This window comes from Hyperolius riggenbachi, chromosome 8 (assembly GCF_040937935.1).
Source record: "Hyperolius riggenbachi isolate aHypRig1 chromosome 8, aHypRig1.pri, whole genome shotgun sequence".
NCBI classification, from domain to species: domain Eukaryota; kingdom Metazoa; phylum Chordata; class Amphibia; order Anura; family Hyperoliidae; genus Hyperolius; species Hyperolius riggenbachi.
The window spans coordinates 52,431,415-52,451,539 of record NC_090653.1 but is presented as its reverse complement, the minus strand read 5'-3'; the positions used below and the strand labels follow the sequence as shown (position 1 = coordinate 52,451,539).

General features: G+C 45.4%; 2 protein-coding genes across 2 annotated transcripts in view; one reads left to right on the top strand and one right to left on the bottom strand.

Moving 5' to 3' along the window:
• Window positions 1–7,358, bottom strand: part of GNL1 (G protein nucleolar 1 (putative)) — a 40,702-nt gene extending 33,344 nt beyond the window's left edge. Inside the window, exon 1 of the mRNA XM_068250422.1 lies at window positions 6,215–7,358. Within this exon, the coding sequence (XP_068106523.1) occupies window positions 6,215–6,287 (73 nt within the window). The 5' untranslated portion in view covers window positions 6,288–7,358. The remainder of the gene's footprint in view (window positions 1–6,214) is intronic.
• A 324-nt stretch (window positions 7,359–7,682) lies between these two features.
• The window catches only part of ABCF1 (ATP binding cassette subfamily F member 1), a 413,240-nt gene continuing 400,797 nt past the window's right edge, over window positions 7,683–20,125 (top strand). Inside the window, exons 1-2 of the mRNA XM_068247805.1 lie at window positions 7,683–7,883; window positions 11,332–11,378. Coding sequence (XP_068103906.1) covers window positions 7,832–7,883; window positions 11,332–11,378 — 99 coding nt within the window. The 5' untranslated portion in view covers window positions 7,683–7,831. The remainder of the gene's footprint in view (window positions 7,884–11,331; window positions 11,379–20,125) is intronic.

Below are 20,125 nucleotides of genomic sequence, written 5' to 3'. Positions count from 1 at the left end.
AGCAGCCTCAAATACTTTGATCAAATCTGCCAGTTATTGATTGACTCCAACTCCTCTATTGATAAGTCATCTACTGACCTCACAGGATTTTTTTTAACTATACCTGTGAGGGGAGAAGAAGAAAAAAAAAGGGGATGAAAAAGTTAGATACTTACCTAAATAGAGGGTAATCCTCCTCAACTGCACCAATCTAGTGCTGGGACCTTCCAAACATTTTCAACAAGAACTTGTTGAATATGTTCTCGTGCCTGCACTCCCATCGGTGCACCAGTGCGCTCATGCTGTGTATCAGTACAAAGCCGATCCTGCAGGGAGTGCGGCCACTTTGGTACAAGGATGGGAGTGAAGGCGTGAAGAAGAAGAGGGTCCCAGCAAGCATCTGAGGGGTGGAGGAGATTTGAAAATGCCTCTGGATCATCCAGCGGCTTCCTTTACACCCCCCCCCTTTCCCCCACATTTGCTTTAAAGTGGATCCGAGATGAACTTTTACTCATTGCATAATTGTGTTCCTTTCCTATTGTTTATAGGGCATTCCTCAAGCCAAATACGTTTTTGTTTTGTTTTAATACCCTAATTTCCTATAAACTAAACAAGCCACACCCACAGCTTCTCCAGAGTGCCTTGGCGCTTGCAAGGGATTGTGGGATTTCAGTCTGGGTAGGTGAAAAAGGTGTTACTAGCTATAGATTTCAGAGGCAGAGTTTTCACAATCTGAGAGCTGCAGTGCAGATACAGATCAGTTGCCTGTGTAATGGAGGAGATAAGAGTGGAGTTTTCACAGAATATGCAGATTAGCATGCCTAGATACAGATAAGCTTGCCCATTGTGTAATAGTGACAAGCAGAAAACATGTCTGCTCCCATTGTATCACAGGAAAAAATATTAATATACTGTTGAAGCTGTTTGAAGATAGATTTGCTGTGTAAACTATCTAAACTTTAGATAAGATATATAGACAAGTCACTTGTTATATTTAGTTTTTCATCTCGGATCCGCTTTAAAGTGGATCCGAGATAAAGTTTTACTCATTACATAATTTTGTTCCTTTCCTACAGTTTATAGGATATTCCTCAAGCCAAATGCTTTTTTTTTTTTAATACTCTAATTCCCTATAAACTAAACGAGCCTCGCTCACAGCTAGGGTTGCAACGGTATGAAAATTCACTGTATGATAACCGTCAAAAAAAATACCACGGTATGACAGTATTACGCAATTATTCTCATTACAATTACCCTTATAAAAAAAAAGAAAAGGTCAAAGTTGAACAAACTCTTCTTTATTAGACCCTTAAAGAGAACCCGAGGTGGGTTTGAAGAATATTATCAGCATACAGAGGCTGGATCTGCCTATACAGCCCAGCCTCTGTTGCTATCCCAAACCCCCCTAAGGTCCCCCTGCACTCTGCAATCCCTCATAAATCACAGCCACGCTGCTGACAAACAGCTTGTCAGAGCTGGCTGTGTTTATCTCTATAGTGTCAGTCTGCTGCTCTCCCCGCCTCCTGCAGAACTCCAGTCTCCGCCTGCATCCCTTCCCTCCCTGCTGATTGGAGGGAAGGGACGGGGGCAGGGACCGGAGCTATGCAGGAGGCGGGGGAGCAGCTGAGACTGACACTACAGATGTAAACACAGCCTCACAGCACGGCTGTGATTTATGAGGGATTGCAGAGTGCAGGGGGACCTTAGTGGGGTTTGGGATAGCAACAGAGGCTGGGCTGTATAGGCAGATCCAGCCTCTGTATGCAGATAACATTCTTTAAACACACCTCGGATTCTCTTTAATGGTTAGGGTCCTCCTGTCATACTTGAAATATTTACTCTTCTAAATGTCAAAAAAACAACAACAATACCAAACTATACCAAAAGTAAATCTAATTTTCCCTGTGTCACATGACTGCCTATGGCAGAGAGGGCAGATAATAAGGTCATTTGAAAGCACAGTAGGTTAATATGTCTGCTTCCATGAATCAGGAAGTAGAAACTGTACAGATTTATTTTAGGATTTGTATTAGCTGTAACAAAGAAAGACATTGCTGTTGCATATCTTTTTGAGCAGAGAGGACGACGTTTTGAGTTCAGGTCCACTTTAAAAATGCTGGTGGTACACTTTACTATACACCTTAGTGTACCAGAGATGAAGCATAGTGAAAGTTTTATATATACCTGCAGCTTCCTCCCCATCATGCGCACGGATCCCTCCCACGCCGACATCCTCAGCCTTTTCTATCGCTGGTATTGAGTCCCGTAACTTGAGCCAGTCGCGGCCAGTCTGAGCATGCGCAGTGCGTTCTCTACAGCGGAGAATAATACTACGCAGGCGTAGTACTATTTTCTGCCAGACGGAGGGAGCGCACTGCGCATGTGTAAAACTGGCCGCGACTGGCCAAAGTTACGGGACTCAGTAACAGCGATAGAAAAGGCTGAGGATGGCGGCGTGGGAGGGATCTGTGCGCATGATGGGGCTGGAGGAAGCCGCAGTTACCTACAAAACTTTCACTATGCTGCGTCTTTGGTTTTCTTTAAAGGATACCAGAGCTTAAAAATAAAATGCAAATAGGTGGAGCGGACATGAGTTAGGTGAAGTCCTGTGCTAAGCCACTGCGGACAATTTCTTTAAAAAGTAGGGGGACAGAGTAGAACAGGAGGGGGGGGGGGCAGTGGGCATGAGGACACATGACATCACACAAACACACGTACATCAGGCAGACAAACACACACACCACACAGAGACATGCATCAGGCAGACACGCACGCACGCACGCACGCACGCACACACACACACACACACACACACACACACGTCAGACCAGGGGCGTTCCTAGGGTCCTTGGAGATCGGTGGCACCTGGGGGCACTAGGTGGGGGGCGATGTGCGGCGCGCACAGCAAAAAAATGGGCGTGGTCATGCAGTGAGTGGGCGTGGCCATGGGTGGGGCCAATCGTACATTAGATTAGGACAGTGGTGGCGAACTTTTTGGAGGCCCAAACTGCAACCCACAAGTCACTTATCTATCGCAAAGTGGCAACAGCAATTTAAACTAAATACTATACAAACGTTTTAACACATACATGAACATTATGGAAAATCCAAGTTGAAAAACTGAAAAGATAAACAATTTCATCCATCCTACTCCTGAAAAAATATATTCATTTTTTAGAATCTCCCAGTTTTATTTTCTGTTTTAAAAAGCTAAAAAAGTAGGTTTAATGCTATTGTCTCATATGATGATGATTCAGCTTTTACCATAGTCTCGCAGTTAGCAATCATGTGACCCCCAACAAGACAAATTCAGCAATCATGAGGCCCCCAACAAGACAAATTCAGCAATCATGAGGCCCCCAACAAGACAAAGTCAGCAAGCGTGAGGCCCCCAACAAGACAAATTCAGCAATCATGAGGCCCCCAACAAATCATGAGGCACCCAACAAGACAAATTCAGCAATCTTGAGCGACAGGCACCCCCCAGTTAGGTAGTGACAGGGACCCCCAGTTGGGTAGTGAGTGACAGCAAGGACCCCCAGTTGGGTAGTGAGTGACAGCAGGGACCCCCAGTTAAATAGTAAGTGACAGCAGGGACCCCCGTTTAGATAGTGAGTGACAGCAGGGACCCCCGTTTAGATAGTGAGTGACAGCAGGGACCCCCATTTAGTAGTGAGTGACAGCAGGGACCCCTGTTTAGTAGTGAGTGACAGCAGGGACCCCCGTTAGGTAGTGAGTGACAGGCCCGCTCCCCTCCCCACCCCACCTACCTTGCCACGTCAGACCTCTCACAGACCTCTCTCAGCGGGCGACCCGACCAGAAAGAGCAGGCGCCGGGCACAAATATGCGGAAGTGATGTCACTTCCGCATATCAGCTGTGTCCGCTAGGTCCTAGCGCCCGCTCTATCTGGTCGCCCGGCGCTAATCGAGGTCTGAATGGCAGCGGAGCAGAGCGGGGCAACGGCGGCCGGGAGATCCGTGGCACCCCAGGACAGATTGGGGGTACGGGCCCCCCCAAAATAGGGCTAGCGACGCCCCTGAGTCAGACACATCACACACACATGCCATACATATACACACTGGCTGCATTTAAATACAGCACCTCTCCCACAGCAACACTGCTTATCTGGTGTCATAAGCTTCAGCTCCTCCACGTGCAGTGTGTGTCTTGCTCCTTCTCCCGGGCGGTCGACATGCTCATCATTTTCATGGGGGACGGGAGCTGGACATTCCTGTGAACACTGATCAGTATCAGAGTTTATGTCAGCTCTGCACTCGGGGGAGGCAGGGGGCTGCGTGCCTCTAGCAGGAGGGAGAACGGGCTGTAGCCTTTTCTCATTTGCCATATTTATTTTGGCAGGCATGACCTGGTGACTCCCCCTCTGCCTTTGTGGTACAGTCCACAATAAAAAAAACTACAAGCAGATACAAATTAATCTCTGTGTGCGCTCCAGTTGTGCTGGCGTCATCACAGGACGCGCATCACCACCCAGCTCCTGCACTCATGTCACAAGCCTCCCGCAATCAGGAACTAGCTTTGGGAGCTTGCCTTTGTAACGGAGGCAGACGGAGAGCAGGACAATGCCGGAGCGGTGGCAGGGGATACGGAAATACAGCAAAAAACGGTATTTCCTAAAAGTGCTTACTGTGATTACCGTGCTTAGTAAAACCGTGGTATACCGTAATACCAGTAAATCACGGCAACCCTACTCACAGCTCCTCCAGCACCTAGGCACTCTGAGACCCATGTAGCAAGGGATTATGGGAGCTCAGTCTAGACAGGAGGAGGTGTTACTAGCCAGAGATTTCAGAGGCAGAGGGGAGAAGGAAGAGGAGAGGGGAGTGAAGTTTTCACAGGCTGAGGGGTGGAGATGCAGAGCAGCTTGCCTGTGTGTAATGAAGAAAAGCAGAACATGGCTGCTCTCGTATCACAGGAAAACATAATCATATACAGTTGAAGCTAGCTGTTTGCAGCTAGATTTGCTGTGTACACGATCTAAACTTTACAGAAGATATATAGACAAGTTAATTGTTATAGTTAGTTTTTCATCTCAGATCCGCTTTAAAGAGGGACTGTCGGCCGTACTATCTCAGAAAAAAAAAAAAAACACACACATAAGTAGATAAATACTTGCTCTACTTACATAACATTTGTATTGCACTGTCCACATTTTGATTTTAGTGATTTTTCCAAAGTAAAAAAAGAGAAAATCCTTCTTAGCATTTCCCATTTTACGTGTGGCCATTTTGAAGCCAATCCTGATGTCCTTTCCTTACTCTCCTCTGCCTGATTGTGTATGCTTTGCCCGCCCTCCGCTATAGAAAGTGCATTGTCGCAGAATGATAAATATTAGCCAATCAGAGAGGAACAGAGGTGTGGGAAGGGAAACCAGGAGGGAAAGAGGCGTCAGCCAATCAGGCTGCATTAGTTAAGTTTGAGGAGATACTAAAGACGCAAAAAAAAAAAAAAAAACAGCATGCCCTGCAACTTCTTTTGTGTGTACCAAATTTTGTGTGTCCCAAATAAGAGTCAGGTAAAATGGGTAATAATCTTTTATCAACAAGAAAAGTAATAGTGATTTTAACTTTTGGATTTCCTGGTTAGCATCCTGATTACTTGTTTACCAGATAAAAATAAAGAATTGATTGTTGCCGACATTTACACTTTAATTAAACTTACTTTGAAATCTATAAAAAAAAAATAAAAAAAATCTATGAAGCCCCTGTGCAGGGTCAACTGCCAGTCCCACAGGCTTCCCCATCTAAAATAAGTTTCAGGCGCACCAGCGGAGATAGACTGGAGACACAGGGGAAGCGCACCAGCCGACAGGAAAGTGCACACCCAGCTGCCAACACACTGCACAGCCCTGGGGGAGCACATTTAAGGTATAGAGGAGTCCCGGTCTGCCTGCTAATTGTCCACTTATCAACCGCCGTGCACCTGACCGCCCCTCTTTTGAGCAAGATCTTTCCATTCAAAGCGTTTGATAGTTTTCATTTTCGACCAGAAATTGGTCAAAGTTATGATCAAGCAGCCATGTTGCATCATTGATCTCCGGCAGATTCAATTATAGGGATCATATCTGCCAGGGATGAGATCAGTACTGCACAAAATCAATCCCTTTGTCGTTTGGACATGTTGGAAAGTATCGTGCAAAGGGAAATGTCCTGCCGATCTTATGGGAAAATTGTATCTGGTGTACCAGGCGTAAAACACAGGAATGCAGAACTTACCTCTCTTACGTTCTCTTTTGTCCTGGAGCTGTTTCTTCTTCTGCTTGTTGCTAAATGGCTTCTTGCGGGGCATTTTCTGTGTTCATTAATACACTCACTGGTATTACTGACTATAGCAATCACTCTTCTAGGCTATCCAACAAATGCTTAGAGTGCCGAAATATTACCAATGACCCTTTTTAATAACAATGAACTACTTAAATGGTATTGCAAATAAAGTTGTGTGCAATTTGTTGAGTTTATTTTAAATAATTTCACGCACCAATCTAAATATGCCCACAACCTCTGTCTTGCCTACAAAGAAACAATCACTGCTTCATCTTGCTTTTGCTATAAATAATAAAGTTAAGTCTGACTTAGTATGCCATTCTTAACTTTTTAGAATGCCCTCTGAACAATTACATATGAACCCTCCAGATTTTGGTTTCCCAGGGCTAAATACAACTCTGCACAGTGAATCAAAAACGTTCTGTTAGGAAAATTAGCCCCTTACTGGACAGCTTAGTGTTGACCAGAACAAATCACAGGTTAAACCATTACCCTCAAAATGAAGATCCTCTGTGTTACTGGTTCATAAAGAAGTGAACTGTCTGCACTAAGTGCTGCACATAGGCTATTTGCCCCTCAGTGGAGTGGTCATTTAAAACCACTAAATTGTCATTGAAGGCTCCAAATTTAGAGTGAACAAACACTATATTCAGCCTTCAGATTTAGGTTGACTGCAGCCAACTCTATACCCTGTCTTCAGAGAAACCCCACAAACTTGAGGACTATTGTACTAATGATTGTTCCTTTCTGCCCCATGCACTGTCCACCCAGCTGTCCCTGCAGTAGTGGCCCTTGGAATTACCACTGACCCACCTCTGGAGCCTTCAGGCCTAAACTGGCTGCAGTAAGACCTACCCCCTGAGTGTGCCTCCAGGGAAAGGCCTCATACCCAATGACCTGGCCTCTGACTCCCACTACAACAGGGGTCTTCCACTTGCCAGAAGTCTTCTCCCTCTTCTGTGCCGACTCTAAAGGCCTAGACTACAGTTTTAGCATTGGCTGAGAAAAATGACCAACTACAGTCACGAGTGAGACCCACAATGTGCCTCTCTTTGCTCTGGCAACAGGAAATGCCCCCTGTGCGTTCCACGCCAACGCTGTTAGCCAATCACCACTCAGCATGCGTCTCACGCCTCTTTTTACTGTTCAAGAGCAGCCAATAAGGAGCGCTGAATGTCCGGGTTCTTGTCACGTGACTTTAACTAGCCAATAAAGAACAGATGATCAGTGACCTCACTTCTTGCCCAATGAGATATCAGCCTGTACTTCACGCCTCAGGCAGTGGGCATCCAAAGAGGCGTGGACCATGTAATTCACACCTCGCTTTGGGATGACCTCTGGCCAATCAGCGTCTTCTATGCGGTTCAGGGCTGCGTGTCATTGGTAAATGGACCAATCGGGTTCTCGCTGTCAAAGGGGCACAGGGTGAAAGGCGCCGATTGGGCTACGGGCCGGGAAGGGGACGGACTCGCGGAAAAGGCTGTGTTCGCCGGCTGGTCGGTAGAGTCTGCTGCCACGTGACTAAGCGGAAACCTCAGGGAGCTCGAGACCGGCGGTGACGTCAGCAAGATGCCCAGAAAGCAAGATGTGGAGGAGGAAGAGGAGATGGGGAAGGAATCAGGTGGGGCAGCATGGCCAGAATGGGGGTGGTAGAGAATAGCAAAGGGTGGTTGTGTCAGTGATATGGGGGGTGGAAAGTATGAGGGGTACAGGGGTGGTAGTGCCAGTGAGGGGGGCTGCTGACACATATAGAGCGCTCAGCTGCCTCCTGGATCCAGGGATGTTCAATTTTCCATGTGCTTTCCTGGAAGTAATTAGAATAGGCAATGGAGGAATTATACAACATACCTTAAACTCCAGCTTTCAAAATAAATAAATAAAAAAATCTAAATTTTCTGTAGTGGTGGTATATCATTTAATTAGTTTTAAAAAGGGATTTGAGATTTGAACCTCCTTTGGACTTTTGTACTGCCATATGCATTTCTATCCAGGAGAATTACAGTCACTTGCTTTTGAGTTCTCTGTATTCCTTGAGCGTCATGACTTAAAAGCCACGTGAAGTGACAGGTACATGGTGGCTGCCATATTTATTTTAGTTTAAGCAATACCAATTGCCTGGCTGTCCTGCTGATCTCTTTGGCTGCAGTAGTATCTGCTGTACAAACCTGAAACAAGCATGCTGGTAACCCAGTTATAATTCAGACACAGCACCTGATCTGCATACTTTTGTAAGGTGTATGGCAGAAAGTATTTGAGGCAGAGGATCAGCAAGAATGCTGGGAAAAAGTTCCAGTCCCACGTAGTCTTTCAGGTTCCTATGTTTTTTCCTGGTCCCTCCTGTTGTGCCACTGCCCCTCTCCTAAAGATTATAAACTAGACTAGGTGTGGATTAACCATGCCTTCTTGATCATGCTCCCATTGCTGGGAGGGTTGTGCGCATGCTCAGTTTGTAGTGACTTATATCTGCACATGCACAGTGTGACTGAGGCGGTGTGCAGCCATGGCAGTACAGTAGCCTGCAAGTCTGCGCCTCTGCGGACACAACAGTAGAGTAGCATCAATTATTAGCTGAATCCAATATGGTGCATTGCAAATTGCAATGTTGAAACCTGTACTCCAGAATATCCATCTTGGGCAATAAGCATCTAGAGCCGTGGAAGGGAACCTATGGCTTGGGAGCTAGATGTGGCTCTTTTGATGGCTACATGTGGCTCACGGACAAATCAGTAGGGGTTGGTTAAGCTACACTGCTCAAGCAGCGCAGCTTAGTGTGGCACCACAAGTAACATTTCCAAAGTAGGCACACTACTGCTGTAGCATGCACTACTAACTTACTCCCGCTGCACCCAAAACGAACAGCTGCTCCAATTGTCCCACTCTGGATCTTGTCAGGTCCAGTGACTTTGTAGGGCGAGAGCCTCACACTTTCATTGGCCCAATAGGCTGTCTGTCACTTGACAGGCGGCCACTTGAGGCCAAAGTGTGGGTATCTCGTCCTACAAAGTGAATCAACCCCCAAGTCAGCTAGCTAATGGTGCAAGTTGTTAGTCTGTATTTCTCCTGTCTGGCTCTCGGGGAAATGGCTGATGTTGCTGAAACCCAAAAGAAGCTGAAGACGTGTCTGACATTTCCGCTGCCCGGAGGATCAACTGTATACACGTCACCATAGCAACAGGGACATGAGTCCTCTGCTGTACATGTGCACTTTCCCAGTTTGAAACATTGTATGACTCTCACGGAATTACATTTTAAAATATGTGGCATTGATAGCTCTCTCAGCCAAAAAGATTCCTGACCCCTGATCTAGAGTGTTCATGTAGTTTGTAGGTGTGTGCTGGTGGACGTCTCGCTTAGATAATGCCAAGCGCTTATAAGGTTTTGGCATCCGCTCCCGGCGTCGTTCAGTTGTCATATTTTGAGCTCCCTATGTGCACATGGAAGTGCCAAATGTTACCGATCCTGGACGCTTTGGGCAAAGGGATCATGTCTGGTCTTTATGTGAATGATGGGAAAAGCCATTGCCGTATGAATGGGCAGTGCTTGAGTGACAAACGCCACATGTGATAACGCCCATGTGAACCGGTGCATACACACCTCAGACGAAAATTGGTCTAAATGAACATTGCCCAATGATAGATTGGTGAAGGTTAACAAGAAAACCTAAGACAAAAGGAAAATATTTTATGGGTACCTGGGGCTTCCTGCAGCCCCAAAAGCACTGCTGACTCCCTCACCATTCTCCTGCTAGCGGTCCTGGTATCTGGCTCAGCTGCACCAGTCAGGTTCTACGGTGTACGGAGGGGCCACGAATGCGCATAAGAGACTTAATGACACAACTGAGCCAGAACGTAGGCACTCGGGAGGACGGCAAGGGAGTTAGTAGTGCTTTTGGGGCTGGAGGAAGCCCCTGGTAAGTATAGAATTCTTTACTTTTGTCATCTCAGGTACACTTTAAATGATTAACCTGTATACAAACATGAAGGGATTGACAAATAATGTGTAAGTGACACCTGAGGTGCAATTAACTGAAATGATCAATTATCTGTACAAAAATTATTGATTGAACACTTGACTGTGGCATGTGTGCTGTACAGAACGTGATCATTATACGTCATTTAATTAACTGTACACACTCCCTTTGAACAATCATCAATTGAAAAAAAATCAACGGGATGTCATTTGTTGCCATCAGTGATGGTCAGTCATGTGCAATTGCTTACAGAAATTGTTTAAAACCCTGTTAACCCTTTGTGTAGCGATTGCGCGAGCGTGTGTAACGGTGCCCATACATGGTACAATTTTTTTTCATCCAATCTTACCATTTCTATGCAATATAGGGGAACTGCCTACCTTATCCTTTTAGTATATTCACTCCATTTACCCTTATACTATATAGAAATGGTAAGATTGGATGAAAAAAATTGTACCATGTATGAGCACCATTAGAATAAATACATTGTATTTATTCTTTTCCGGGTCAAAGAGTTCACTTCCTGACTTGCGTCAGGGAGTGAATTAAAAAAACGGTCAGGAAAAGTGCTTAAAAAAGCACTTTTAACAAAACCCCAATTGCCCACCCAAGCGCCAGGAGAGGGGGGGGAGGAGAAAGCCCAATGCGGACAGACACACAAGCGGAACGCAGTGGGAACAAGGCTCGACTCTGATCCTCCCTCCCTGCAGAGTTGCCAGTAGGCGGTAACTAGGGAGACTTAAAACTCACCTGATCGACATCCAGTGTTGTCTCCATGGTAACAGGTCATTGCATTATATATGTTGCCATAGAGACGCCTATTAGGTGAGTTTTAATCCTCCCCTGTTACTGCCAGCTTGTTACTGCAGGGAGGGAGGGGGAGAATTTTAAGAATACCGCTCGCGGTCTCCAGCATGCGGCCTTGTCCACTCAAAGTTTTCCCAGCCTTGGCCTAGATGGTGGCTGTAATGGGAAGGGCTGTTGGTGTCTAATATTGGGCACCCGTAGGCAGTTCTCAGCTGCCATCTCCCATGACTCAGCAGCGTGTTACTGATAACAGCTACATTCTGCTCACACTCCTCTCTCTGCTTCCTCTCAGATAAAGTGGTGAAGAAAGGAAAGAAGGGCAAAAAAGACAAGAAATCGGTAACTCATTTTTTATTCTCTACACCTTACTCTGTTTTGCCTTTGGTGCTTAATTTAATTATTTATTTTTGTTATACTGATTTTGTTTAGAACTTCTGAATTATTGGATGTGTTACTTTTTAACTGTTGTGTATATTATTGCCTCCTTACTGGTCCACACTTTGCTCTGTGAGCATCTATTTATGAGACTACATATCACCCACAATTGTGTTTGCGTTTAACCACTTGAGGACAGCGGTCTTAAACCCCCCCTAAAGACCAGGCAATTTTTAGCAAAATAGGCCACTGCAGCTTTAAGGCCAAGCTGCAGGGCCGCACAACTCCGCACACAAGTGATTACCCTTCCCTTTTCTCCCCACCAACAAAGCTTTCTGTTGGTGGGGTCTGATCCCCCATGTTTATTTTTTGTTTTGTTTTTTGTTTGTTTTGTAAATAAAAATGCATATTTTTTTTTTTTTAATTTTTGTAATCCTCCCTCCCCCCCCCCGCCAGCCAATCAGCGTGATCGGCTGTCATAGGCTTTAGCCTATGACAGTCAATTACTTGTTTACCTCTCAGTATATTTTACTGTAGGCAACTGGTGTTTTTCTTGAAATGCTGTTGTTTTTCCTCCATGCATAAAACTTCTTCTTCTGCCCAATTAACTCAATTTTAGTTTCATCAGTCCACAACACCTTATTCCAAAATGAAGCTGGCTTGTCCAAATGTGCTTTAGCATACCTCAGGTGGCTATGTTTGTGCTGTGAGTGGAGAAAAGGCTTCCTCTGCAGACAGCATCTCTTTGTGCAAAGTGCGCTGAATGGTTGAACGATGCACAGTGACTTTATCTACAGCAAAATGATGTTGTAGATCTTTGGTGCTGGTCTGTGGGTTGACTCTGACTGTTCTCACTAGGGCTGCACGATTTTAGGTAAAAATCGAAATTGCGATTTTCCTCTCAGAAATTGCAATTTCGATTTTTCCCCGTTTTTTTTTTTTTTTTTTTTTCCCCCTCCTCCTCCCCCTCAAATGCTGGGGGGGGGGGGGGTAGGGGGCGCGGTCCGCACTGCCCGGTCCGCTGTCTGTAATACTTTGCTTCTGGCCCCGCTGTGCGCGGATTGGCCAGAAGCAGTGAATATGTATGAGTGTTAATGAGGGGGGGGGGGGCAGATCCACTCCAGTGAGCGGCCGGGCACATACAGCATTACCAATCACTGGCTAGCGATGGAATGACGGCAGTGGTAGGCGGAGCTGTATGCTCTGTACAGCTCCGCCTACCACTGCCGTCATTCCATCGCTAGCCTGTGATTGGTAATGCTGCTGTATGTGCCCGGCCGCTCGCTCGAGTGGATCCGCCCCCCCGCTCATTAACACTCATACATATTCACTGCTTCTGGCCAATCCGCGCACAGCGGGGCCAGAAGCAAAGTATTACAGACAGCGAACCGGGCAGTGCGGACCGGATTGGCCAGAAGCAGTGAATATGTATGAGCGTTTTAATGAGCTGGGGGCGGATCCACTCGAGCGAGCGGCCGGGCACATACAGCAGCATTACCAATCACAGGCTAGCGATGGAATGACGGCAGTGGTAGGCGGAGCTGTACAGAGCATACAGCTCCGCCTACCGCTGCCGTCATTCCAACGCGAGCCAGTGATTGGTAATGCTGTATGTGCCCGGCCGCTCACTGGAGTGGATCCGCCCCCCCGCTCATTAACACTCATACATATTCACTGCTTCTGGCCAATCCGCGCACAGCGGGGCCAGAAGCAAAGTATTAAACAGCGGACCGAAAAACCGATGGTACTGACGATCAGCAGATCATCTTGCCACGAACCGCGGTTTCGGTTTTAAACTGAAAAACCGTGCAGCCCTAGTTCTCACCATTCATCGCTTCTGTTTATCTGCAATTTTTTTCTTGGTCTGCCACTTCGAGTTTTAACTTGAACTGAGTGTGTGGTCTTCCATTTCCTCTATATGTTCCTAACTGTATCCTTCCCCTAAACCATGAGGGTGAACAATCTTTGTCTTCAGGTCATTTGAGAGCTGTTTTGAGACTCCCATGTTGCTACTCTTCAGAGAAATTTAAGAGTAGGGAAACTTACAATTGGCCCCCTTAAATAAAACTTTAACTGAAAATTAAAAATCAAAATAAGCATACACACATCATACTTGCCTCCCACACATCTGTCTCTTTCTCCTCTCCTGCATCCTATTTGTACACTGTGCTCGATGGAATTATCCGTCCTCCTCCATTTTGAAAATGGCAATGACCCTGTAATGGCTTCCGGGTCAGCAGGCTGTTAAACTGTAATATTGCCCACTTGAGCCATGGGAATTATGGACATAACCTAGTTCATCAGTTGTCCTTTCAGTTACAACTGACAGCAACTGATATGTTTCAGTTCTGACAAAATGTCGTCAGAACTGAAATAATTAGTTCTAAAGGTTTTGGAATCAATAAAATGACAGCAGTGCCCTAATTTTGTTTAAACAATTATTGCGCACTTTCTGTAAATCCAATAAACTTCATTTAACTTCTCAAATATCACTGTGTCTCCTATATGATACTGACTTTTTTTTTGTTTTGTTTTTTTTATCGTAACAACCAACAATTTATACGGGAAAATCATGACAATTAACAAGGTTGCCCAAACTTTTGCATCCGACTGTATTTTCCCAACCTGTCAATAAAGCCTTTTAGGCTACTTTAAAAGGCTACTACTGCGTTGCATTGCGTCCAGGGCTGTGGAGTTGGTACAAAACTCATCCGACTCTTCAGTTTATTAAACCGCTGACTCCAGGTACCCCATATTGCTCAGACTCCACAGCCCCTGCGGGACTATGGAGCAGGGACAAAACTCATTTGACTCCTTAGTTTATGAAACTACTGACTCCAACTCCAGGTACTGAAAAATTGCTCCGACTACGCCACAGCCCCGATCGCGCCACAGTAAGCTGCCTCGCCGCTCCCCTGTTGCAGTGGCCATTAGTCTGTGAGATATGACAGGCTACCTGCGGTGCAATGCAGTGGAAGTGGTCACGATGACGCAGAGGCGACGCAGACTCTGTTGTGCATTGCTGAGTGGTACGAGAAGTCTAATTCTGGTCTAAGTTTTGGCCGAGAAGTGTTACAGGATGTTGTCCCACCCTAAATAATATCTTGTATATCATCTCAGGGTTGCTGTCCTGAGACAATCTGGGAAAGACAAATATTACTTATGGTAACGTCTTTTCCAGAAGTCGAAAGGACAGCATCCTTACTACCCGCCCGGGTGTATTTTTTTTTTTTTTTCTTAAATTTATATTTGAAGCATTAGTCTGTGGAGACCTTTTATTAACTGAGGGGGTAAGGATATTATGTGGATTTTATATGTTCCTGCCTAATCTGTTATGCAAATCTACTTGTTTGGTTAAACTTCGGCTCATCATAAAACATTATAGATATGTAAAATGTATGTAATAATTCCGTTTGGCTTTAGCAGTGGTTGTTGCCCGGCTGGCTTTGCTTGTGGGCAGAACAGGCTGAGAAATCTGCTGTGCTATATACTGTAAGAAGTCTGAAGCAGACACTTGCTACTGGATGAGCTCTAGTATATTGTGAAGGCTGATGATGACAAAAGCCTATAGAGCGAGGTGTTAGTTCCCATTACCCAGAAGTCTTTGCTTCTTTTCACATGGCTTTGTATGCTGTGGAATGTAGCTGCATTGTTTTGGGCTGGCCTGGTAATGGTTGTGTGAATTTGGGAGGACTGATAATTGAAATGCATGTCCTAAGCAGAGTTTAGAGCAGAACAGTAGCCAGTATACAGCTACAATTCTGTATGTTGGCCCAGAGAATGTACTGGCAGCTGCAGTGTTGGTATGCAGCAGTTGTGGGGTGAATCGCCATCTACTGTAGAGTGATCACAATCAGTAGGCAGCAGGGCTGTGGAGTCCAGGTGTCGGAGTCATTTTTGGGTGCCTGGAGTCGGGGGGGGGGGGGGGGGGGGGGGGAATGCACGGACTGCGACTCCTAATGAATTTAACTGTAATTAAAATAGAAAATGATAAAATGTTCTGTTTCCCCGATAATAGTCATCATAAATAATTTACTGGTGTGTGTGTGTGTGTATATATACAGTAATATCTCTTCTTAGTCCTCAAAAATGAAATAAACCAATCATAAAATAGTTACTTGTGCTGCTTCAATACAGCAGTCCCTGTAATTTTTAAGTCAGATACACATGTCTGATTGTGACTGTGTATATGATGTGTACACAGGAATCTCTTATCTTCTATATAGTGGCTTGCAAAAGTATTCGGCCCCCTTGACGTTTTCCACATTTTGTCACATTACTGCCACAAACCTGAATCAATTTTATTGGAATTCCACATGAAAGACCAACACAAAGTGGTGTACACATGAGAAGTGGAACAAAAATCATACATCATTCCAAACATTTTTTTCAAATAACTGCAAAGTGGGGTGTGCGTTATTATTCAGCCCCCTTTGGTCTGAGTGCAGTCAGTTGCCCATAGACATTGCCTGATGAGTGCTAATGACTAAATAGTGCTCGTGTGTAATCTAATGTCAGTACAAATACAGTTGCTCTGTGACAGCCTCAGAGGTTGTCTAAGAGAATATTGGGCGCAACAACACCATGAAGTCCAAAGAACACACAAGACAGGTCAGGGATCAAGTTATTGAGAAATTTAAAGCAGGCTTAGGCTACAAAAAGATTTCCAAAGCCTTGAACATACCACGGAGCACTGTTCAAGGGATTATTTAGAAATGGAAGGAGTATAGCACAACTGTAAACCTACCAAGACAAGGCCATCCACCTAAACTCACAGGCCGAACAAGGAGAGCGCTGATCAGAAATGCAGTCAAGAGGCCCATAGTGACTCTGGACGGGCTGCAGAGATCTACAGCTCAGGTGGGGGAATCTGTCCATAGGAGACGACTATTAGTCGTGCACTGCAAAAAGTTGGCCTTTATGGAAGAGTGGCAAGAAAGCCATTGTTAACAGAAAAGCATATGGAATCCCGTTTGCAGTTTGCCGCAAGCCATGTGGGGGACACAGCAACCATGTGAAAGAAGTTGCTCTGGTCAGATGAGACTAAAATGGAACTTTTTGGCCAAAATGCAAAATGCTATGTGTGGCGGAAAACTAACACTGCACATCACTCTGAACACACCATCCCCACTCTCAAATATGGTGGTGGCAGCATCATGCTCTGGGGGTGCTTCTCTTCAGCAGGGACAAGGAAACTGGTCAGAGTTGATGGGAAGATGGATGGAGCCAAATACAGGGCAAACTTGGAAGAAAACCTCTTGGAGTCTGTAAAAGACTTGAGACTGGGGCGGAGGTTCACCTTCCAGCAGGACAACGACCCTAAACTTAAAGCCAAGGCAACAATGGAATGGTTTAAAACAAAACATATTAATGTGTTAGAATAGCCCAGTCAAAGTCCAGATCTAAATCCAATCGAGAATCTATGGCAAGATCTGAAAACTGCTGTTCACAAACGCTGTCCATCTAATCTGACTGAGCTGGAGCTGTTTTGCAATGAAGAATGGGCAAGAATTTCAGTCTCTAGATGTGCAAAGCTGGTAGAGACATACCCTAAAAGACTGGCAGCTGTAATTGCAGCAAAAGGTGGTTCTACAAAGTATTGACTCGGGGCTGAATAATTACACACACACACCACTTTGCAGTTATTGATTTGTAAAAAATGTTTGGAATGATGTATGATTTTCGTTCCACTTCTCACGTGTACACCACTTTGTATTGGTCATTCACGTGGAATGCCAATAAAATTGATTCATGTTTGTGGCTGTAATATGACAAAATGTGGAAAACTTCAAGGGGGCCGAAAACTTTTGCAACCCACTGTATATGTATGTATGTGTGTATGTGCTGCGATCACTCAAACGCCTTGACCAATTTGAACGAAACTTGGTATACGGATCCCTTACTACCTGGGATGATATGTTCTGGGGGTCTCACATCCCCCCTGCACACCTGGGCAGAGCTACAAACAGCAAATCAGATTTTACCCATTCATGTCAATGGAAAAGGCTGCCATTCTCACAGTAATCAAGCCAGAGTCCCCACACTTGGCACAGTTGGTCATTTGGCACAGTTGGTCATTTGGTGACCAAGGTTACAAATCCCGGAAAAGTGGGAAGAGCATAAAACAGCCAATCAAATTTCAGCTATACATTTTTAATGGAAAATGTAAACTGCAGCCATTCTTACACTGTTAATGGCAGGGTTCTCAAACTTGGCACACTTGGTCACTGGGTGAATAAGATTAAGATTCAGGAAAGTGGGTGGAGCCTACAACAGCCAATCAAATTTGCCTATTGATTTTCAATAGGAATATTGAAACTGCTGCCATTATTACACTGTTAATGGCAGAGGCCTCAAACCTGCTGCAGTCTGTTATTGGGTGACTGGGGTTCAGATTTACTAAAGGGGTGGAGCCACAACCGGTTAATTAGATGTCTTTGCTGGATAAACTGCTTTTATTCACAGTCATTGAGTGACTGTGTTACAAAAACTGGGTGGAGTCAAAAACAGATTTCCCTGGGAAAATGTAAACTGCAGCTCTTCTTCATTTTTAATGGCAGGGTTCTCAAACTTTGCACAGTTGGTTACTGGGCGACTGGAATTAATATTCAGAAAAGTGGGTGGAGCCTAAACAAGCCAATCAATATTCATCTGTTGATTTCCAAGGGGAATATTAAAATTGTTGCCATTCTTGCACTGTTAACCCTCCTGGTGGTCTATTAAAAACCGCCAGGGGGCAGCGCAGCAGTTTTTGTTTTTTTTTACCATGTAGCGAGCCCAGGGCTCACTACATGATAGCCGCTGCGCAGCGGCATCCCCACACCTGCTTCGATCGCCTCTGGCAATCTCCGATCAGGGATTTCCTGGATGGCTTCCCCCGTCGCTATGGAGACGGGCGGGATGACGTCACCGACGTTGTGACGTCATTGGGAGTCCCGATCCACCCCTCAGCGCTGCCTGGCACTGATTGGCCAGGCAGCGCAGGGGTCTGGGGGGGGCGCCGTGGAGCGGTGGCGATCGGAGTGCACACGCAGCTAGCAAAGTGCTAGCTGCGTGTTGCAAAAAATAACAATTATGTAAATCGGCCCAGCAGGGCCTGAGAAATCCTCCTGCGCGGCTTACCCCGAACTACGTACGGGGTTACCGCCAGGAAGGTTAATGACACAAGCCTCAAACCTGGTACAGTTGGTCATTGGGTCTCTGGGGTTCAAATTCAGAAAAGGGGTGGAGCCACACACAGCCTATCAGATTTGTTTTTATTGATGCCAAGGACCAGAAAGCTCACAAACTAGGTCAATGAGTGACTGTGTCCAGGTTACAAAAAGTGGGCAGAGCCGAAAACAAATTTCACTGAGCAAATATAAACTGCAGGCCTTACACTGTTAATGGCAGGGTTTTCAAACTTTGCTTAAATGATCACTGGGTGACTGAGATTAATATTCAGGGAAGTGGGTGGAGCCTATAATATCAAAATTCACCTGTTGATTTTCAAGGGAAATATTTAAATTGATGCAATTTTTACACTGTTAATAGCAGATGCCTCAAACCTGCTACAGTTGGTTATTGGGTGACTGGGGTTCAAATGCTGGAGAGTGACGCAGCCACAAACAGCCAATCTGATTTATTTAATTTCTATGGGAATATACAAATTATTGATGCCAAAGCTCACAAACTTGGTCACTGAGTGTTTGTGTGTTAGGGTTCGAAAAAGTGTGTGGAGCCAACACCAGCCAAATACATACCGGGCAACGCCGGGTCATCAGCTAGTATACTCTATATGGCGCTGTGGAAGATGTTAGCACTATATAAATACTAAATAGTAATAATCAGTATCTTCACACAGTCATACAGAAGTCTCTCCATACCAGTGTGCTCTTCTGCCAATCCTATTCAGTGTGGGAAACTCCAAACACTGGGCTGTTATACAGAAAATTGCTTTAAAGCGAAAAAAAAAATATGATGAATTGGTTGTGTACTATGAATAATTACGGTACTAGAAGATTAGCAGCAAAGAAAATATTCTCATACTTTTATTTTCAGGTATATAGTGTTTTTTTTCTAACATTGCATTATTCCATAATATGTGCAGATTACACAACACTCTGCATTCAAAATGAGTCTTTCAGAGCAGGCTGTGAAGTAATGACATCTCTGGCAGAGGAAATGTAAATAGTCCAGGAACAGTTGAGATAATAAAAGTCAGATAACAGCCCTCTCCAGGACTAAGGGCTGGTTCAGACGGACGTCTGTGTGGCGTCGCGTCTGGGGGCGTTGCGGCGGCTGCGCGGTCAGGCTTTCAGTAGCCTTCGGTCGCGTCGTGATGCGGTCGCGTTTTTTTTCCCCGTAGGGGAACATTAGCCGTCGCGGTTGGCCGCTCCCTGGAAGCTACATGTTGCTTCCAGGGGCAGCCCGAACGCTCGCGAAAATCGGGACCCAAACGCCGCGTTCGGGTAAAAGCGCGCAAAAGCTCGGTGTAAACGCTCCCATTCACTTGAATGGGAGCGTTTACCGCGACGGTCCGAACGCTTGCGGTGAACGCTCCGCAAGCGTCCGTCTGAACCAGCCCTAACTTAGTTGGAGAGCTTAATGGCTTGTTTGCATAGAGATAACAACTGGAGTTTCTCAACTCTTCCTGTACTGGAAACAATTAAGGTAGCCATACACTGGTCGATGTGCCATTAGATCGACCAGCTGACAGATCCCTATCTGAT